Source organism: Brachyistius frenatus, unplaced genomic scaffold (assembly GCF_029030835.1).
Source record: "Brachyistius frenatus isolate BFR_SWC_R1_liver_20210118 unplaced genomic scaffold, ASM2903083v1 Contig_91, whole genome shotgun sequence".
NCBI lineage: Eukaryota > Metazoa > Chordata > Actinopteri > Embiotocidae > Brachyistius > Brachyistius frenatus.
The window spans coordinates 1,052,501-1,072,756 of record NW_027210690.1 but is presented as its reverse complement, the minus strand read 5'-3'; the positions used below and the strand labels follow the sequence as shown (position 1 = coordinate 1,072,756).

The window sequence follows — 20,256 nt, the reverse complement described above, 5'->3', positions numbered from 1 at the left end:
TTTGTGTTATTTTAATTCATATATTAAACTCCATTTTACGCCAGTTGTTTTGTACATTTGAATTGAATAAAATCTGAATTTAAAGCCGCCACGTTACTGACCGTGAACACACAGTGGACCTGGACTGTATTTGCAATGCTGAATTGGGGGTGGGGGGTGGGGGGGGGTATGGATCGGCCGTATTGATCCGTCTCCTTGCTGTCTGTTTGTTAACTGCATGCTCAGGATTTATGCGTTTGGGGTTGCGAGGAGCCGAGAAAACTTAACGAGGAGGAAATTGTTCGGTAGTTTGATTGATCGTGTAAATAAAACTCTTCCTATTTTATATTTAATTTCAGTCTCCGTGGAAAAAAATAGGAAAACCGACCGTGTGTGAGTGTAAATCATGAAGCGTGTCATTAATCTGATTCCCCGCGACACACTGACCTGATAAAACGGGACGGACGATGACCTCGATGGAACGGAAACGATCGCGGCACATTATGACTCCGCATCTGAACATTCGCTGCCATAAAACTGTCTGTAATTGTTTGATTGATTGATTGATTGATTGATTGTTTGATTGATTGTTTGCTGATCTTTCTTTGGGTTTTTGTCTTCAGGGCAGTTACCCCATCTGGGACGACTTCATCAGCAAGGCCAGCAAACTGCAGTCGCAGCTTCGGTAATTCACACACACACACACACACACACACACACACACACACACACACACACACACACACACACACACACACACAGAGTGTAGAACATGAGCTCATCAATCCAAAATTAGTTTAAACCAAGTCCAAGAATCACTCCAGAACTAACTAAAACCAGGTTTAAAACCAGTTCAAACAAATCTGAAACCAGTTTAAACTCTACAACTTGAACCCTTGCGGTTGTTTTCCTCTTCCAACCAATCAGCTGTCAGTTTGACGTCACGGTGACGTTAACCTTTGACCTTTTATCACATAAAAACATCATCACTTCGTCATTTTATCCTGTCGGTCGATTACAGCGTACGAATTCTTTCCGGTTCGTGAGGTCACGGTGACCTTTGACCTCCCAAAATCGGACCAGTTCATCCTTGAGTTGAAATAAACGTTGGCGCCAAATTTAAAGGAATTTCCTCGAAATATCGACTTCACAAGATCGGCAAGAGAAAATGATCGGCTGGTTCAATAAGTGACACCTTTAAAAGGAGGAAGTGTGTGTGTGTGTGTGTGTGTGTGTGTGTGTGTGTGTGTGTGTGTGTGTGTGTGTGTGTGTGTGTGAGCTCATGAAAATCCAATCAGTCTGCTTCATTAAGTGTTTAAATGTCAGGCTCACCTCTCCTGTTCTGTGGCCAAGTCTCTGGATCACACACACACACACACACACACACACACACACACACACACACACACACACACACACACACACACACACACACAACTTAATTAACCTTGTGCGGCTGGCAGAGATTAATGACGCCACCATAAAGTCATTATCGGTGAGATGGATCAGCAGCAGCCTCCAGAGACTCCAGAGGTCATCAGAGGTCACAGCTGGTGACAAACACTTCCTCTTCCTCTTCCACCTTCATTTCCTTTTCCTCTTCGCATTTCAAATAACACACCGCTGACGATCTCACGTCATCAACATACAACAATATTATTGGATGGTTTTGCTGACTCGAACAGACAGACACTGGTTTCCTGCAAAATATCATATTATTCTAATAATATGATAAATAAAATTCGAGCATTCAAATGCTTCAAATGTGAGAATAATGACGTCAAATTTGTTCAGCAACAGGTTAAAATAAAAAAAATGTTGATAAAAACATTTCACATTTCACCACAATTTGAATTTCCAGCCACTAAAATCTGTTTTAAAGTAGAAAACAACCAGGACCTGATATTTCTTCACAGTAATTCCTCTCTAACCAGCTCTTCCTCTGTTGCGTCTCCCAGGACGACGGTTGTCGCGGTAGCGGCCTTCCTGGACGCCTTTCAGAAGGTGGCCGACCTGGCGACCAACAGCCGAGGTAAGACGGACCAACAAACACGTTTCATATATTATTTCAAACCGTTCTTCTGTCTGTCTGATTTCTGCTGTTTTGAGCGGCGCTGAAGGTTTGACGTCCCGTTTCTCGACCGCTTGTCGCGACTTGACGTCGATCAGTCGAACACATTTCTGTGCGAGTTACAAAATAAAATAAATTTCAGCATCCAGCAAATAAAAATCACAAATTATGTTAAAAAAAACACAAAAACCCATCCTGGACTCCGGGAAGCTTTTCTTCTTGTTCCTGTTGCTTCTGAGGCAGTTTGGACCTTTTCTATTGATTTGTACTTTCTCTCCATTATTGACTAATGATCACAGACGACTGCCCCCCCGAAGGATGAGCTGATTTGATTTTCAGGGGTCGAAGGTCAAAGCCCGAGGTCACCGTGACCCCAATTTGACACATTAAACGTGAAGATGATTTCTCAGGAGCGCCCGGGTGGAATTTCTTCAAATTTCGACACCATCGTTCACTCGGCCTCGAGGACGGACTGATTAGAGTTTGGTGGCCAAAGGTCAAAGGTCAAGGTCACCGTGACCTCACGTCCCTCGTTCTTGTGATCACTGTATATGAAGAAGACCTTTGACGGTCGGCCTGACGACATTTTCTGTGTATTGATTGTTGAAAAACTGCAGTTCTGTTGATCGAGACCAAATTCAGATATTTTAGGTGCACTTTCAGCAAATATTTATTTATCCATGATGAAAATAATCATCTGTACACATAATATCTTTAGATTTATTCATTTATTGATAGTTAAGTAAATAATTAGTGATACAGGTTTTTTAAATTCTAGTTTTAGCCACATGAAAAAGATCTTCAGTCATTTTCTCAAACAAATAACCATCATGTTGAGGAATCACATTTTGTCTCGACTGAAACACAAAAGAAGCGTACATTGTTTTTATTTATTTATTCCCTCGATTATATGATTTTATGATATTATTATATTATAGTTTGACCTTCCTTCTCGTGTCCCAGAGGAACAACACGACCACCGTGGAGATGAGAGACAGCAGGTGTCCTCCTCCAGCTACCTGTCAGTGTGTGTGTGTGTGTGTGTGTGTGTGTGTGTGTGTGTGTGTGTGTGTGTGTGTGTGTGTGTGTGTGTGTGTGTGTGTGTGTGTGTTGGTCTGTAGTTGCCGTAGCAACCTGCTGCTACCAGGGAGGATTTGGTCCTTAAAGGGCCGATGAGCAGCGTCCCTGTTAAGCAGAGGCCACGTCAGTGTGTCAACACCTGGTTAACTGGGTCGGACCGAGGAGGAGGGGGAGGAGACGGAGGAGGAGGAGACGGAGGAGGAGGAGAATACTTGAAACTGACTTTTTTGTCTTTAAAAAGCAATGCGCCATGTCAGTCACTGAAGTTTCCTCTTCTGTGGGACACAAAGTAATTAAAAAAAAAAAATCTGAATTTTATTCTGAAAATGATAAACATGACATGCAGCTTTTATTTGTTGTTGTTTACAAAGCGGTGAGAAACGACGTCACCTGTTGGACTGTTTGTTGGAGAACTGATTCTCTGCTCATTTTAAACAGACTGAAGTGAAGTGGACCTCTGGAGAGGCTGCTGCAGTCACTATCTGCAGTGTGTGTGTGTGTGTGTGTGTGTGTGTGTGTCACACAGATGGCCTCCTTTGGCAGCTCCTTGTTTAATGATGTCATCTCAGCCGGAGGTGAGTGACGTCATATCTGCAGTGTCCACATGACAGCGTTGTTGTTTTTTTAAAGATTTCCAATCAAGGTCAGATTCAGGTTCAACATTCAGACACAAACCTTCCTTCCAAAAATAACACGCTCAGCATTTTCCACTTAAAAAAACATCGTAAAAAGTGAAGTCTATTATCTAACAAGCTTTATTTTTTGCGTCCAAAAATCCGCTTTTACCAATTTAATTAGTTTAATTTAGTGTCATTTCCATTTAAAAGCCTTGTAAAAGTTGTGTTTTCCTCTGAGCTTCCTTTTATTGTTGTGCAGTAGAATATAATATAATAATCTTTAGGTCAAAGGTCGCAGCAGCCTGATGGTTCTCCTCTGATCTGCAACACGTTCTTTTTTTAAGAGGAGAAAAAAAACAAATCAAAGGATCAATGTGTTGCATTTAATTTTTCATAACAGCAGGGGGGGGGGGGGGGGGGGGGGGGGGGGGGGGGGGGGGGGGGGGGGGGGGGGGGGGGGGGGGGGGGGGGGGGGGGGGGGGGGGTAACTCGATCAGAGATCAAATTAACCTCGGTAGGATCAATAATTAAACACTGTTCAGAGTTTATTAAATGTCTTTGGAACCATAAATGAGTGAACTTGAACTTTCACTGAGCTCATATTTTATTTAAATCGTTAAATATTCACACGTTAACATGATTGATGTCGAGTTTTTGGTTCATTTACTCTGCAAATGGATAAAAAATAAAGTCTATTTTACTTAAATATGTGGAGCCACTGTTTCATATAAAGAGCTGATGGTGGTTCAAACAAAAAGACATCAACTCTCAAATCCTTTGAAATATATATTTTACTTTCTTAAATTAGTGATTTCCTCCAATATAACAATAAAACAGTGAAGAACAGATTATAATATAGTATAATTATCCTGAATCCTGGAAGACAATTAAATCTTTAACCTTTTATTTCATTTGAGAATTTTAGATTTGTTCTGAAAGAAATGTGTAATTTTAATCAATTAGAAGAAAAATAGTAATATACTGATGTTCTGTGACTTATTTTAAGACGGTTAGTTGCATTTTCTTTAATTCTCAATTTAAACCAAAGTAAAAATCATATTAACATTAATTTATCGTTGATAATTGTTATATATTTTGACTATATTTAACTTTTTTTGCATTCTACACGCACCAAATAGAAGAAACATTAATTATTATCATTTGTAATAAATAATCGGGACCTATTTCTGTTTCATGACTAAATAATACAAAAATTTAAGAGTTCTTTCTAAAAAAAAAATAAGTGGAAATCGCAAATATTTGCTGTGAAAACAGAACAACAGCTTAAAGCAGCAAAAGAAAAAAGAAAAATATTTTTAAGCCCCAATAAGAAAAATGTTTGCCAACATGTGAATTTAGGGAGTTAATTCATCCCAAACAAATATCAAAATCTGATTTTAAATCAGATTAAAAAGTCAAAGTTGTTTTGGGTGTTTTAATCAGCAGACATCAGGAGAAGATGAGACGGAGTGGGATGATGTCATCATGCTTGAGGTTGGCGTTCTTGTAAAAACCCAAACTGTCTGTTCCTCTGTTCTCGCTCCAAACTTCTCGTCCCGGCAGCCGAAGGTTCTCGTCTTTCGTCCGCTCGGGTCAAACGTTCAGACGTGTCACCGCTTCCAGCACCGACAACTATTTTTAATGTTGTTGCTACACGCTGCCTGCTGACAGAGGGGCTTATTTAAAGAGGATCCAAAAAAGAAAACAAGAAACACCTTTTTAAATGACTGTACAACATAGTAGTCTCACGTTAAACGCTAATAAATAAATCGTAGAGGAGGAAACAAGGGAAACGTTCTCCTGGTGCAGAAAACAGAAATCAGACCGGTTGGAGTTGCTGTCGCTCTAAACTGGAAGATTTTGTTTTCTGAGGCCAAATATCCAATGAATGAGGGATTATTTACAGATGGACCTCCAGAAAACTAAGAAGAAGGAGTGACTTTAGCTAACAACACCGAGATAACTGATGGACACATTTTATTCACTTTGGATTTGATGAGAGAAGTTGAATGGGAGTCTATGGAGCCGGAGGCTTTTTGGAGCCGACCTCTAGTGGCGCTCGCTGGTATTGCAGCTTAAAGCACTTCTGGATCAGAACCATTTTACAGACCTGAAGCTACGAACTCTTTTATATCCGGTCTGTTTGAATGTTTTTCTGCCAGCAAGAGGAGTGAATTCAACTTTGTTTTGAAGAAATAATCTCGGATTATCTTTTATTCACGTACGTCTCAGTCTTTATTGGATACTGTACAATACAGGAAATAAAGCTGCTGTATGTCTGAGTGAGTGAGTTAGCTTTCAATTATTAACCGAGGGCGCCCAGCAGGTGAGTCTCTGTGTTATTTTCATCTCCTGCACAAACCGCCTCTAATTAGTTGTGTCCCAACCCGTCCGACGGAGCATCAGACAGAATAATTAAGCGCTGGGGGGAGGGGGGGGGGGCAAGAGGAGGATTTAAAAAAAAAAAAAAAAAAGGAAGAACAAACAGAAAAAGGAAATTGTCCGTTTTTTTCTGTGTTTATTATAAAGCTGAATTGAAACAGCGCCTCCTGCAGGAGCGTCCGTCCCTCCGGAGGCCGAAGGAGGTGAAGCAGCAGGAGGTCGGAGACATTTGTAAAGGTTGAACAGCTGTTAAATAATTCACAGCTACACTGTCACGTGACCTCACGCTCAGTTTCAAACGACATCACTTCAAACCTGCTCAGCTGAATCAGAGGGATTTATTTTGTTCCTTCACGTTTACGCTCACATGTTCACAAATACGAAAAATGTTTTCTTATCTTCACACTGAATTCTTTTTTTAAATGTGTTTTTTTTTATTTTTTATATCTGACAGGCAGATAATAGAGGCAGATAAAAAATACTCAATTAATAAACTCCTTTATTTTAGTAGTTTGCTAGAATATGTGTTGTTGAGAAACGTGGTGGAGAACCTTGTTGCCACGGCGCCACAGTTCAGGTGGTTTTGCAGGGAGTGCCTCAGAAGAACACGGTCTGAAGACATGCTAACAAGCAGCTAACAAACACCTCATTTTTCTAAAAAGGACTTAACTCAAGTTAACGTACCGCTAACAAATCTAACAAATCTAACAATGCAGAGAAACACTTCATTTTGGTAAAAACCTGCGACACTCTCGCTACGAGCCGCTACCAACGCTAAGAAGTACCAAACAAAGGTGAAGCCGACAGTATTCGACCACAGTGTTCAAACGTCTGACTCAGTTTCATTATTAAAGATATGAAACACGTTTCTCCTCCATCGTCTTCATTTACTGTAAAATGTCCTTCGTGTCGGTGCTCGTTGTCGAAGTTGAACATTTCTTTTAAAAACACACACACACACACACACACACACACACACACACACACACACACACACACACACACACACACACACACACTTACTTACGACCTCCCACGCAGTGAACCATTATTGTAAATTTATCATTCAGGCGGCTAAAAAATTATCTGAAAGTGACTTTAAAAGCTTCAGATTCACCTCATTTAATACCATTTTATGATTTGGTGGAACTTTATTAACTTTATTAACTTTATTTAGGCATTAGGAATTTTAAAAAAAAGCAATTAATCCTCTTCTCATTATCGTAGAAGAAGCTCCGCCCACCCGGGAATTGTAGTTCTTCCAACATATCTTTTTTTTGTAGTAAATAATTCAATTCAATTGTATTTTATTTATAAAGCGCCAAAACACGACAGAGGTTATTTCATGGCACTTAACACATTAAAGTCATTTACAGTGGAACTACAACAAATAGGTCGATATTAATAATCCGTCTGTAAGGCAGCAAGTATTTCAAAATAAAAGAACAACAATACAACAAGGAGCGACGCGACGATATCGGACGAAGGCCATCACGAACTATAGATAGAAAACTCTTTAATAACACAATCATATCAAAAATATGAACATTTTTAATGATGAAATATGACTTTTTTTTAAAGAAATTATCATCTCTTATTTCCTCTCTAAACCCCCTTTTAATAAGACAAGTATTTAGGAAATAAAGTTAATATTCTACCTTTTATTACGTTAAATACAACTTTCATTGCAGCCTGATCGCACAATAACAACAAAAGTCTAAATCGGAGAAGTTATGTACGTTGTTTTTTTGTTGAACTTTGGTTCCCGTCAGTCGGACGACGTCCGAAGCTCAAATATATTTTCATGGAAACAATTGGAGAATTTCAAAATAAAGGCGCAATACTTTTTAGAGAAAATTCTCTGACGCTCTTTGTAAAGACACGTTGGAATATTCTCACAATATTCTTCAATTTTCTTGAAATATTACGTCAAAGAAAATACTTTTTTTCTTCAGGATGTCGTGATAAGCTGCTTGTGTGAGTGTTTTTGTGTGTGTCGTCATGTCGACCGGCCTCGGGGCCTTTTTGAATAGATTACAGCTCGTTGAACAAGCAGAAGTCGGACCGCCTCGAACGCTGAGTGTGTAATTACATCCGAGTGCTCGGCTCTGCCGCGAACGCAGATAAAGTAGCTCTGTTATTATCTCCGTCTCTTTCAATCTCTTCCTTCTTCTTTTTTTTCCTCTCTAGTAACCGTTGTTTACCGTCAACATGTCTGTCTGAGTATCTGCTGCTGATGATCGCATTTTGTTTTGTGCATGAATTATTATATTTGGAGTAAGAATTTTGCGATTTTCCTGTCATTAACTTTATGGTGAGTAAATATTTATTCTCATTGGACTTTTGGTTGCTTTTGAATAGTTGCGAGACAAAACTGCTTTGATTCTAGTTCAGATAAGGGAAAGAGGAATTTTACCCGTGAAACGCAATACCAGCGAGTGCCACTAGAGGTCGGCTCCAAAAAGCCTCCGGCTCCATAGACTCCCATTCAACTTCTGTCATCAAATCCAAAGTGAATAAAATGTGTCCATCAGTTATCTCGGTGTTGTTAGCTAAAGTCACTCCTTCTTATTAGTTTTCTGGAGGTCCATCTGAAAATAATCCCTCATTCATTAGAAAAGAAGATTCAAGAAGACCTGTTTTTGGGGGCGTGTCTGTTTGATTGACAGGTTACAGCTATTGGTGGGCGGGACGTAGTATCGTCAGGTTTCCAATCAGATCGAATTTGAGCTATCAGCTGCTTGGTTGTTACCTTTGACCTTTGACCTCCAAAATCAAACAATAATTTCTCCGGCTGCGTCTCTCATCTGGCCAAAGATATCATTTATAACACGAGTCCATCTTTTTATTCTCCAGTTGACGTGTTAGTTTTCCTAAATGCATCACAGGGTGAAAACTGCTGCAGAAACCAAACTAACGCAGCATCGATGTCTTCACACGGGGTCGACCTCTAAAGTGAAGAAAAGCTTTTTAGCATTCAGACACACACACACACACACACACACACACACACACACACACACACACACACACACACACACACTCTCTCTCTCTCTCTCCGCGGGTGAACGCTGCCGACCGACCGACTCGCTCAGACTGCAGATCAGCGGCGAAACGAGAGCTGTTCTTTTTTTTTTCTGCTCTGGCAGCAGCTCAGGTCAAACAAATCAAACGCTCACTTTGTTTTGTTTGAGCCTCGGTTCAAAGAAAGCGTGTGTGTGTGTGTGTGTGTGTGTGTGTGTGTGTGTGTGTGTGTGTGTGTGTGTGTGTGTGTGTGTGTGTGTGTGTGAGAGACCGAACAGAGTGTGTGAAAGGCCTCTGATGTCTCGGAGGTCGGTTTGTCTCCGTGTCCTCTGAGCTGTTTTCTCAGCTGCCGGCAGATGAGAACAAACCGAAGTGTTCGTGTTCATCCAGATATTATAAATCTGCTGTGTGTGTGTGTGTGTGTGTGTGTGTGTGTGTGTGTGTGTGTGTGTGTGTGTGTGTGTGTGTGTGTGTGTGTGTGTGTGTGTGTGTGTGTGTGTGTGTGTGTGTGTGTGTGTGTGTGTGTGTGTGTGTGTGTGTGTGTGTGTGTGTGTGTGTGTGTGTGTGTGTGTGTGTGTGTGTGTGTGTGTGTGTGTGTGTGTGTGTGTGTTTAAAGGTTCGTGAATCGTGTTCACCGCCCGAGATGTTCTTTAATATTTTGGGTCGGGAACGTTTTCTCGTCTCATTTTGAGCATCGAAAACAAGAAAAAACTGAAAAACAGTCCCGACCGGGACGCCAGGAAACAGGAAGGAGACCTTCAAAATAAAGGCGAAATACTTTTAGAGAGAATGTCCCATTGCTCTTTGTAAAGACACGTCGGTGGAATATTGTCCAAATATTGTAATTCCTTTATTTTTCTTGAAATATTACGATGATGAATCTACGGAGCCGTTCTGGACTTTTTTCTACTGCTTCCTCGCTGAGTCGAGGTCAGAGCAGCTGACAGGACAGCAGCTGTCCCACCGCTGATGATTGACAGTTATCACTGTCCATGACAGCCCCCCTCCTCCTCCTCCTCCTCCTCCTCCTCCTCCTCCTCCTCGAGCCATGACATGATAGTAAAAAATCCCAGCAGCAGCAAACTGATCCATCGGTTCAACTCCGGGACGTAATCAGAGATGAGAGATATTCCCAGGACGAACATTTAAAGAATCCCAAGACTCTAACTGTAAAGCCCCGCCCACACACACACACACACACACACACACACACACACACACACACACACACACACACACACACACACACACACACACACACACACACACACACACACACTCCTGCAGGAAGGCATCCTAAGACTGCAGCCTCCTCTGACAGGCATCCTTGGACTGCTCCCCTCCCCAGTTCGGTGTGTGGTATTCCAGGACAGTTTGACCCCCCTCCCCCCACACACACACACACACACACACACACACACACACACACACACACACACACACACACACACACACCTTCCCCCTCCCCCCCATAATAAAATGATTGCATTGCAAACCAAAAAAAAACCCAAAGGTTTTCAATTTGCAGCCAAAACAGTCATTAATAAAAATTCATTGAGACCAAAACAGATGATTTGTTTGAATTGACTGAATTTAATTTTCAGTTTCTATATTTGTTCTTGCAAACTTGATTTTTTTTTTTTTAAATGTCAGTTATTTCAGGTTTTTTTGCTCGCATAATAAAAACAGAAATACCTTCATCTCCTTTCAGGTGTGAGATTCAGAAGTACAGGGAGAATATGTCTTTTAGATTTAACAGATTTCATCATTAAAAATCAAAACTTCTGTTGTTGTTTTTTTTCACTTTGTAAAGTTTCCTCCGAGGAACAAATCCGAAGCTCGTCCTTCTGGTTGGATTTAAACGCGGTTGTGAAGAAGCGCTTTCTCTCCGTGTGCCGGTTGTTGAAGGTAAATATAGTTTGTTCAGCCGCAGCTCGACGTGCGTCGCGCCGCTAATCGGCTGGAAGTCGTGCTTCGGCATTAAAGAGACGCGTTGTCGTGGTAACGTGACCTTGGCTGGACGGAGAGATGCCGACTGATGCAACCAGCCGGCAACACGCTGAAGTTTCATCAAAACTACTGAATGGAGATCAGTTCTTCTGTGTGTGTGTGTGTGTGTGTGTGTGTGTGTGTGTGTGTGTGTGTGTGTGTGTGTGTGTGTGTGTGTGTGTGTGTGTGTGTGTGTGTGTGTGTGTGTGTGTGTGTGTGTGACATCACAGGTTTGTTGCTGGCGGGTGGAAAAGTTATCAAAGTTAAACAGGAAGTTTTGTTTTTTCATCACATCCTGTTTTCTACTTTGATTTGTTGCATAAAAAAAAAAAAAAAAAACAGGAAGTTAAAATTAAGAATTCTGACCTGAAATCTTTAATCCTGAAAAACAAAACTGAAGATTCAGATTTGAGTCCAGGTTAAATTTATTTCTTTCAAAGTTTGTTGCTTTGGGTCAGAAGAGTTTGATTTGATTTGATTTGATTTGATTTGATTTGATTTGATTTGATTTGATTTGATTTGTTTGGACAGAAGTGAACAAACTGACTTCTTCACGTGTTTAATGTTGTTTTATTGAGACGGGAAACAAAATAAAAACTCAGCATTTCACAGATTTGAACGTTTTCTTCTTTCAATATCCAAAATTATTTAGTACGGCAGAAAAAGATTTAGTACATCCCAGTAATACGAGGAAGAGGAAGAGGAAGAAGAAGAAGCATTAAAAGGAAGTGTGTTCGTTTTAAATTGTATCTTTTTTCTTTTTTTTACGTTCTTTGTGTTCTTCCTCTTCTTCTTCTCTTCTTCCTCTTCTTCCCCCTCTTCTTCTTCTTCTTCTCTTCTTCTTCTTCTTCTTCCTCTTCTTCTTCTGCTCTTTTCCTCCTTCGTGCTCCACTTCTTAAAAATAGCTCTGCAGCAACAAGACAAGAAATATAGTGTGATACTACAGACAGTGATTTACTGCCTGTCTTGCTGGGCCACAGCGTGTGTGTGTGTGTGTGTGTGTGTGTGTGTGTGTGTGTGTGTGTGTGTGTGTGTGTGTGTGTGTGTGTGTGTGTGTGTGTGTGTGTGTGTGTGTGTGTGTGTGTGTGTGTGTGTGTGTGTGTGTGTGTGTGTGTGTGTGTGTGTGTGTGTGTGTGTGTGTGTGTGTGTGTGCGTGCGTGCGTGCGTGCGTGCGTGTGTGTGTGTGTGTGTGTGTGTGTGTGTGTGTGTGTGTGTGTGTGTGTGTGCGTGTGTGTGTGTGTGTGTGTGTGTGTGTGAGTGCGAGCGTGCGTGCGTGCGTGCGTGTGAGTGTGTGTGTGTGTGTGTGTGTGTGTGTGTGAGTGTGTGTGTGTGTGTGTGTGTGTGTGTGTGTGTGTGTGTGTGTGTGTGTGTGTGTGTGTGTGTGTGTGTGTGTGCTCCAGTTCCACCAGTGTTCGTGTCGTGCAGCTCCGTTGGTGAATGTGACGGCTGAGTTCACATCCCAGTCGGACGGAGGAGAGACGGGTTCTGATTCCAGGTCACCGCGGCAACGGATCCGCTTCCACAGCGAGGGTTTATCGCCTCGGACAAAAAAACAAAACAAAAAAAAATCGGTCAGGAATCTCGCTGTTTTTAAATTAAGGTTATACGGGCCGTCTCTGTCTGCTGGATCCGTGGCGGCTTCACGGGAAGTTTGAAACCATGAAATTCACCCAGAAACTTTCCAACCAGCGAGCCGGAGCCATTTTGATTCGTCCCAAATTATCAAATTCAGGAAAAATATACTTTGTTTTCTGTCTGAATTGACGTTTAGAGCTTCAGTGGAATCTGTCGGATGAAGACGAATAAGAAAGATGTGGAACCAAACCTGACTGCAGTCGTGTTATTGGCTGAAATGTTTTGAAAACTGGCATCACATGTCTTTAGTCCGATAATTCCAGACCTCAATCGCAATTTTGCCAATTTTAGACTCAAATCTGTTTCAAGTCAAAAGGCTTCTTTTATTCAATAAAAAAAGATGTTTCTCTTTTTGTTTTGTTATTGAAAATGTTCCAACAGCGTTCGGCTCCGAACTGAATCGTTTTATTTTTTGTATTTTTTGTATTTTCACACCTTGTTGGTCTTCCGCCGTCTCGTTTTGTTTCCGCTCGCGACCGCGACTTTCCTCCGAGCGATCCGATCGGGTCGAGCTGCCTCGAGGGGCTCAGACAGAGACGCTGCTCTGTCCCACTGAATTGGGTCAGCTGGGTGTCGATGCAACACACACACACACACACACACACACACACACACACACACACACACACACACACACACACACACACACACACACACACACATCACATCACACCACTCGGCTGCTCTTAAAGGACGATAATGTCGCAGAAACGAATCAAAAACGAAACTTTAGAGATTAAAACTTCATGTATTTGTGGATTTCTGTGAATTAGATCACATTATATTTTGTTTGTTGACAAACAATGTTTTTCCTTTTAACAGGAAAACTGCCAACTGATTTTTGAAAAGTCTTTTTTTAAGTTAGATATCCTGTTTGTTAGAAATTATTTTATTTCAATAACATAACCTGCACTGAAGAGTTCAAGCATCTCCCATTCAGGGCAGGCTTTTATTGTGAAGGGACACTCTTCTGGTTTTGTGGGAAAAACACAAAGTTACAAGTGAAACAACACAATCAGGAGGCAGTGAAAACATTTACTAGAATATGACATGATTTCTCGTCTGCGGTTTGAGGAAAATGTACCTGGAGGTTTTTGTCTTTGAAACGTGAAGCGTTTTGGATGCATAAATTAAAAATCAAACGAGGACTGAATGAAGAGCTTTTAGTTCTTTTGAGGAGGCTGAAGAGAAAAAAAACAGAAAAGGGAGAAAGAGAGAACGAGAGAAAGAGAGAGATCGGATGTGACAGAGACGTGTCAGAGAGAGGAAGAGGAAGAGGAAGGAGGACGTGAGGAAGAGCGGAGAGGGGAGTCAGTGGTGCATTGCAGTGCTCGGCCGACACACACCTCTGTAATGCTGCTCTTGTGAGGTCCCTTCGCTGATGTAATGTCCCCAAAAAGTTCAGAGGAACTTTGAGTGCACATTTATGAATACAAGACTGACAAAGACACGTTGGATGAGAACTAAAAAACAGATTTATCTATTTAAAATCAACGAATGGGGTCCTCAGCATGTCGGAGGTGTTTTCTGGAGCTCCGGGCCGACAGGCTGAGATCTGCTGAACTTTACCCCAGGAGGGAGTGTTCCGTCTGGGGGGAGAGGGGAGGACGACCATCTGGCCCCTTCAGGTTCCTGTGGAGCTTCTGCTGCACTGACGATCCACTCTGTAACCGGCTCGCATTCAAAACTGCCCGAGTGTCCTTGAGCAAGACGCTCACAAACAGTTGAAATCTGTTGTCTTCTTCGCTTCGATAGAAAGTTACGAGACATCCGCCGGCTCTGCTCGTCTTTGCTCTAAACTGACTGCAAGTTATCGTTGGTAGAGGTCATAATATTTGACATTGGCAGGCATTTTTCAAGCAAAAATACTATTTAATATCCGGCATACGTGGGTGCTTCACCCTCATGGTGGTGTGCAGCTGTGGCAGACTGATGATCTGCACCTCATCGTTTAACTCAGAACTTTTTTAAACAGCTTTATTCATCTCGGCGTGTTTCTGCTCGTTGTCCCGTAGCATCCAATCTCAGCCTCGACTTTTTGTTGTTTGTAGTCGGCAAACAGCTTTTAGGGGCATTACTGCCACCTCCTGGTGGTGGTGGCACATTACTGCCACCTCCTGGTGGTGGTGGCACATTACTGCCACCTCCTGGTGGTGGTGGCGGCACATTACTGCCACCTCCTGGTGGTGGTGGCGCTTTTAAACCGAGGACCATTCAAACTTTTAATTCTACCGTATGTGAAGAATGTACTTTCATGTGTTCCCAGTGATTTTTGTTGTTGTAGTTCAGAGATTTGACTGACAGATTGTCTTCTCTCTCTCTCTCTGTGTGTGTGTGTGTGTGTGTGTGTGTGTGTGTGTGTGTGTGTGTGTGTGTGTGTGTGTGTGTGTGTGTGTGTGTGTGTGTGTGTGTGTGTGTCATCAGGAGGGACGAGGGACATCGGCTCAGCCCTCACCAGGATGTGCATGAGGCATCGCAGCATCGAGGCCAAACTCCGCCAGTTCTCCATGTGAGTACATCTGTGTGTGTGTGTGTGTGTGTGTGTGTGTGTGTGTGTGTGTGTGTGTGTGTGTGTGTGTGTGTGTGTGTGTGTGTGTGTGTGTGTGTGTGATGAACAGGTGTAGCGTCTCCTCCCATTTCTCCATGGCAACCTGCTCCTCCCCCTCCTGCTGTAGCGTCCTCCATCTTTGCTCGCCTCCCTCCGTCTTTGATTCCATCTGATGACATCATCCTGGATTTAAAAAAGAGGGATAACAAGAAGGACTTCCTGTTCCATCTTCACGCCTTCGTCTCTCCACTTTTAATAATCCTGCCTCGTTCTCTCGGCTCTTCTTGTCTCCCTCCACCTCCTCCTCTTCTTCCTCCTCGTCCTCCTCTTCCTCCTCCTCCTCCTCTTCTCCTTCCTCTTCGTCTCTCTGCATGAGTCCGTTAACTCTCCCGGTGAGGAAGGAGAGTCGGTGAGACGTTGAGACCTCCGGTAGTGTCCAAACAAATGAGCCTGTTCGCTCCTCCAATGAGGATTTCCTGTTTTTCTCTTGTTAATTGGATATTTTTTTAATTTGCGTCAGTGAGCGCACAAAACAAGAAATTTCAACGGTGTCACGTTGAGCTTGCATTTTTTTTTTCGCCAGTTATTTTATCAACAGAAAACATTGATTAAGCTGAAAAATAGTCATCAAATTAATCAAGTCAAATAATTGTTAGTTGTGACTTTGAATTAATATGTTTTGTGTAAATTTACAATAGCTGTAACCTGACTGCACCACAGGCCTGTCAATCAAACAGACACGCCCCCAAAAACAGGTCTTCTTGAATCTTCTTTTCTAATGAATGAGGGATTATTTTCAGATGGACCTCCAGAAAACTAATAAGAAGGAGTGACTTTAGCTAACAACACCGAGATAACTGATGGACACATTTTATTCACTTTGGATTTGATGAGAGAAGTTGAATGGGAGTCTATGGAGCCGGAGGCTTTTTGGAGCCGACCTCTAGTGGCACTCGCTGGTATTGCAGCTGAAGACACTTCTGGATCAGAACCATTTTTAAATACCAACTTCTCTAAATTTGTGCTCACACAGCGGTTCCTCCAACCTTAAACCTTAAAGTCTGAGAATGTTTGTGTTGTGTGGACTGTTTTTGTTGTTGTTGTTTTAACAGTGTGTGTGTGTGTGTGTGTGTGTGTGTGTGTGTGTGTGTGTGTGTGTGTGTGTGTGTGTGTGTGTGTGTGTGTGTGTGTGTGTGTGTGTGTGTGTGTGTGTGTGTGTGTGTGTGTGTGTGTGTGTGTGTTTCCAGGGTGTTCCTGGACTGTCTGATCAACCCTCTACAGGAGCAGATGGAGGAGTGGAAGAGAGTCGCCAACACTCTGGACAAAGACCACGCCAAAGGTTTCACACACACACACACACACACACACACACACACACACACACACACACACACACACACACACACACACATGTACTGTGTTGATCTGACTGAGGTGTGTGTTCCTCCACAGAGTATAAAAAAGCCCGTCAGGAGATCAAGAAGAGATCGTCAGACACTCTGAAGCTGCAGAAGAAAGCCAAGAAAGGTTCGTGATGTCTTCTCTGTTTGTTTCACTTCTGTGATTTAATAAAACATTATTAAAACAGAACGATTCAATCAAAGTCTGCATGAGGAAACTCCAGGATATAAAAGTCTAATTTCTCTTTTTCCTCTTCCAACAAACTGCCTCCTTCCCTCCTCGTGGTTTCCCATCATGCTCTGCTCTCTCTGCAGCTGACGTATTCGGTGAGTTGTTCACACACATTTCTTTGTTTCTTCTCTTCTTCATTTTTGCGTGATTCTTCTGCAGACGTGAAAATACTCCGACGATTTGGGGTTTTAATTTGTCAGTGATATAAACGAGCGTGTTAATAGTGACACATTTGGAGAATAATGATGCAGCAGACGGAGAAAATGAGACGGTCAACTGCTTTAAAAAAAAAAAAAAAATCATTTCAGGCCGTTTGGTCGGCTGAAAAATGTTCTCAGGCTTGTTTGGATGTTTTTGTGTGACTCACACGACTTAAAGCTAAAACACAACAAAGACCAAAGAGTCTCGTCAAACAAAGGAACAATTATTTTTTATTGGGTTTGTTCAGTAAAACAACAAAAACATGACAACAAGAAACAGTTGCAGTTACACAGACGGTCCACCAGAGGGTGCTGACAAGTTTGTTTTTAATAATAATGATAACAACATTCAAAAATGTTTTTATTCATTTCTAGAAAATATTAAAATCGATGACAAATGACCAACAGAAATTCCCAGAGCTGAAGGTGACAGTTTCAAGTTGCTGGTCCAAAACTAAAACTAAAAATTGGAATGTACAATGATATCAAAATGTGTTGAAATCAACGAATACCTGGCACTTTTTTTAGAAACGCTCGCAGCACGGTGGTAAGGATGTCGATCCGTCCACCACATTTGGTACAGATGGAAACATCTCGATAACTACTGGACGGACAGCCATGAAATCTGAGTCACGTGTCTTTAACGGGATGAAATGACCCGTTAATGTTTTAATTTTGCACCATAATGAGGTAAAAATGTCATTTTTGTCCGATGCTTTACGTGTAAACTGTTACTGTTGACTCTTAGTTTCGTTGCTCTATAAATTGCTTAAACTAAATTATTTGTATTTGTCGATACACTAATTGACTAACTAGTTACTTTATTAGCATAGTTATGTTGTAGAATAGTTCAGGTAATTAATAACAGACAGTGGTGTCAATGCCACGGTGAGTTGGGAGGGTTTATATCAATATTACTGCCAAAAAATAACCACAAAACACCAAAATAATGCCTGCTTTTAAAAGCCTGTAGTTCCAGTCTGAGTCATCGGACTAAAAACACGAGGCGTGTTATGACTGGAAACAAAAGCCTGTTGTCGCTGCCGCCGGAGGAGTTCACGGCTTCCAGCTCTGAACTGAGACAAAAACAAACAGGACCCAGGATCGACCCCAGAGGAACCTCAGATGCGGTCGGAGAAAACTCCCCCCGCTCCGTACGGAAGAGTGTGAAGAGGACGTGGAGTTTGAGAGGCGGAAAACTCGGAGGAAGAACTCGCGCTGGAAGGACGGAAACCAACGTGAAAGTGTGACGAGGTCGACTTGACGGCGGGACGACCGAACCGAACTCAGATGTTTAAACAGTAAAAGGCGCAAAAAAACACCTGTTGATTAAAACGTTATAAACACAGAAAAGTCATTTTCCCTTCACACCAACATACCGAGCTGAATTTAAACTGGAGGTTTTGCCTCCGTTAATTGTTTGAAATATTTTATTTTTGAATGGAGGTTGAAGAACAAAGAGAAAAAGCAAAAAAGAAAGAAAACAGAAAAGAAGAGAAAAATAACATACAAAGAGAAAAAAATAAATAAAGGGGATGAAGACAAACAGAAAACGTGGTGTTGCTTGAATTCTGCGGTGAAACCAGGAATCACATTCCCGTCTCCGTTTCCTTTCTTTATCACTGCAGCGTCGGCCTGGAAAGAGTTTCAGCCAGCTCAGTCTCTCATCCCGACCGCAGATCTCACTGGAGGAATGAAGCTCTTTAATTGCATGTTTATGTCTCGTCCTCAAACGCAGAAGACGGGATTAAGAACCAACCGCATTAGAGAGGCGAACCAGAAACCCCCCAAAAGCTCTCGCAGAAGAACGTAAAGAAAAAGCAGCACTTGACAGTCAAGTCGGGAAAATTACGACGGGCATTTTTTTCACTCTGTCTTATTGTCAAACGAAGCCACGAAAAAGCCTGAGAGCTTCAACGCTAGTCCGCCTCTACGGTGTCTGGAGCTGAATAATGATTCACAAGTATGTTGTTTCATTTTTATCGAGGCAGCGGCTCACTGTCGCTTTAAGAAAACCCCGTTTAGATAAGAAGAGTGTTTGGGAGTATTTAACTTAACTTAAAATGTACGTATGCAGAAGTTTCTCAAAGTGCAATTCCACCCACGGCCACTAGGGGCTGCCTCCAGAAAACGTCCACGCTCCCATAGACTCCCATTCAAAAAAGCATCAACTTCTGTCATAGAACATAAAGTTGATTTAGAAAATAAAAGGAAAGTGTCGTTAGTTTGTAATTACGCCACAAGGGGGCAGTAACACGTTGCTGATGTGTCACGTCGCCAAATAAAGCAATTAATAAACACAGGTGTGGAGCAGGAAGTGACCATATTTGGACGAGCTGGGGGAGGAGCCAGCTGGTGGATCTGACCGATCTGATTGGAAACCTGACGATACTACGTCCCGCCCACCGAGAGCTGTAACCTGACTGCACCACAGGCCTGTCAATCAAACAGACACGCCTCCAAAAAACACTGCTTTTTGAAGCTTGTATGAGTCAAGTTTACTTCCTGTTTCGATTGTAAATCAGGAAGTTGAGTCATTGTTTAGAGTATAACAGAAACCGCACATTGTTTCACAACTGCAGCTGTTGTGTAATTTAAAGAATGAAATATTAGAAGTTATTAGAAACTCATCTAATAATGTGTTTTAATTGGACGCCAGCAGTTTGTTTTGTTTCCAGCTGGACTGAACAGACTGGTTTTTAATTCTCTGATGTGGTTCGATGGTTTGTGGGAGACTCGAGATAAAAGTGTTTCACACAGTTGGTTTATAATCATCATGTGATAACAGTTCTGTATCTGAAATATGAAGATTTAGTGACCACGCAGGAAGTTTCTACGTCTTTGACCGTGAAAACTATTTGAAAAACTTTGACGTTAAATCTTTTGTTGGCTGTTTCATTTTATTTGTTTTTAAATCAGTACTTTTTTTTTTTTTTTTGAGCATTTTTCACGGGTTTTTGTATGCAACTATTGTCCTTTTTGCTCTCCGATTAGGATTAAATGTTATTTTTATTATTATTTAGAAGACTATAACAAACTTTTTGAAATATTGAATAATAACGCGTTCTTGAAAATGTGTCTGATGCGTGTTAGTCGAGC

General features: G+C 41.8%; 1 protein-coding gene across 5 annotated transcripts in view; it reads left to right on the top strand.

Annotated features, from left to right (window-relative positions):
- The window catches only part of LOC138627744 (protein MTSS 1-like), a 35,809-nt gene that overhangs the window by 7,740 nt on the left and 7,813 nt on the right, over nt 1-20,256 (top strand). For all 5 annotated transcript variants that reach the window (XM_069710297.1, XM_069710299.1, XM_069710296.1 and 2 more), the window contains exons 2-7: nt 603-664; nt 1,938-2,011; nt 15,202-15,286; nt 16,573-16,664; nt 16,778-16,852; nt 17,041-17,052. In XM_069710297.1, the coding sequence (XP_069566398.1) occupies nt 603-664; nt 1,938-2,011; nt 15,202-15,286; nt 16,573-16,664; nt 16,778-16,852; nt 17,041-17,052 (400 nt within the window). The remainder of the gene's footprint in view (nt 1-602; nt 665-1,937; nt 2,012-15,201; nt 15,287-16,572; nt 16,665-16,777; nt 16,853-17,040; nt 17,053-20,256) is intronic.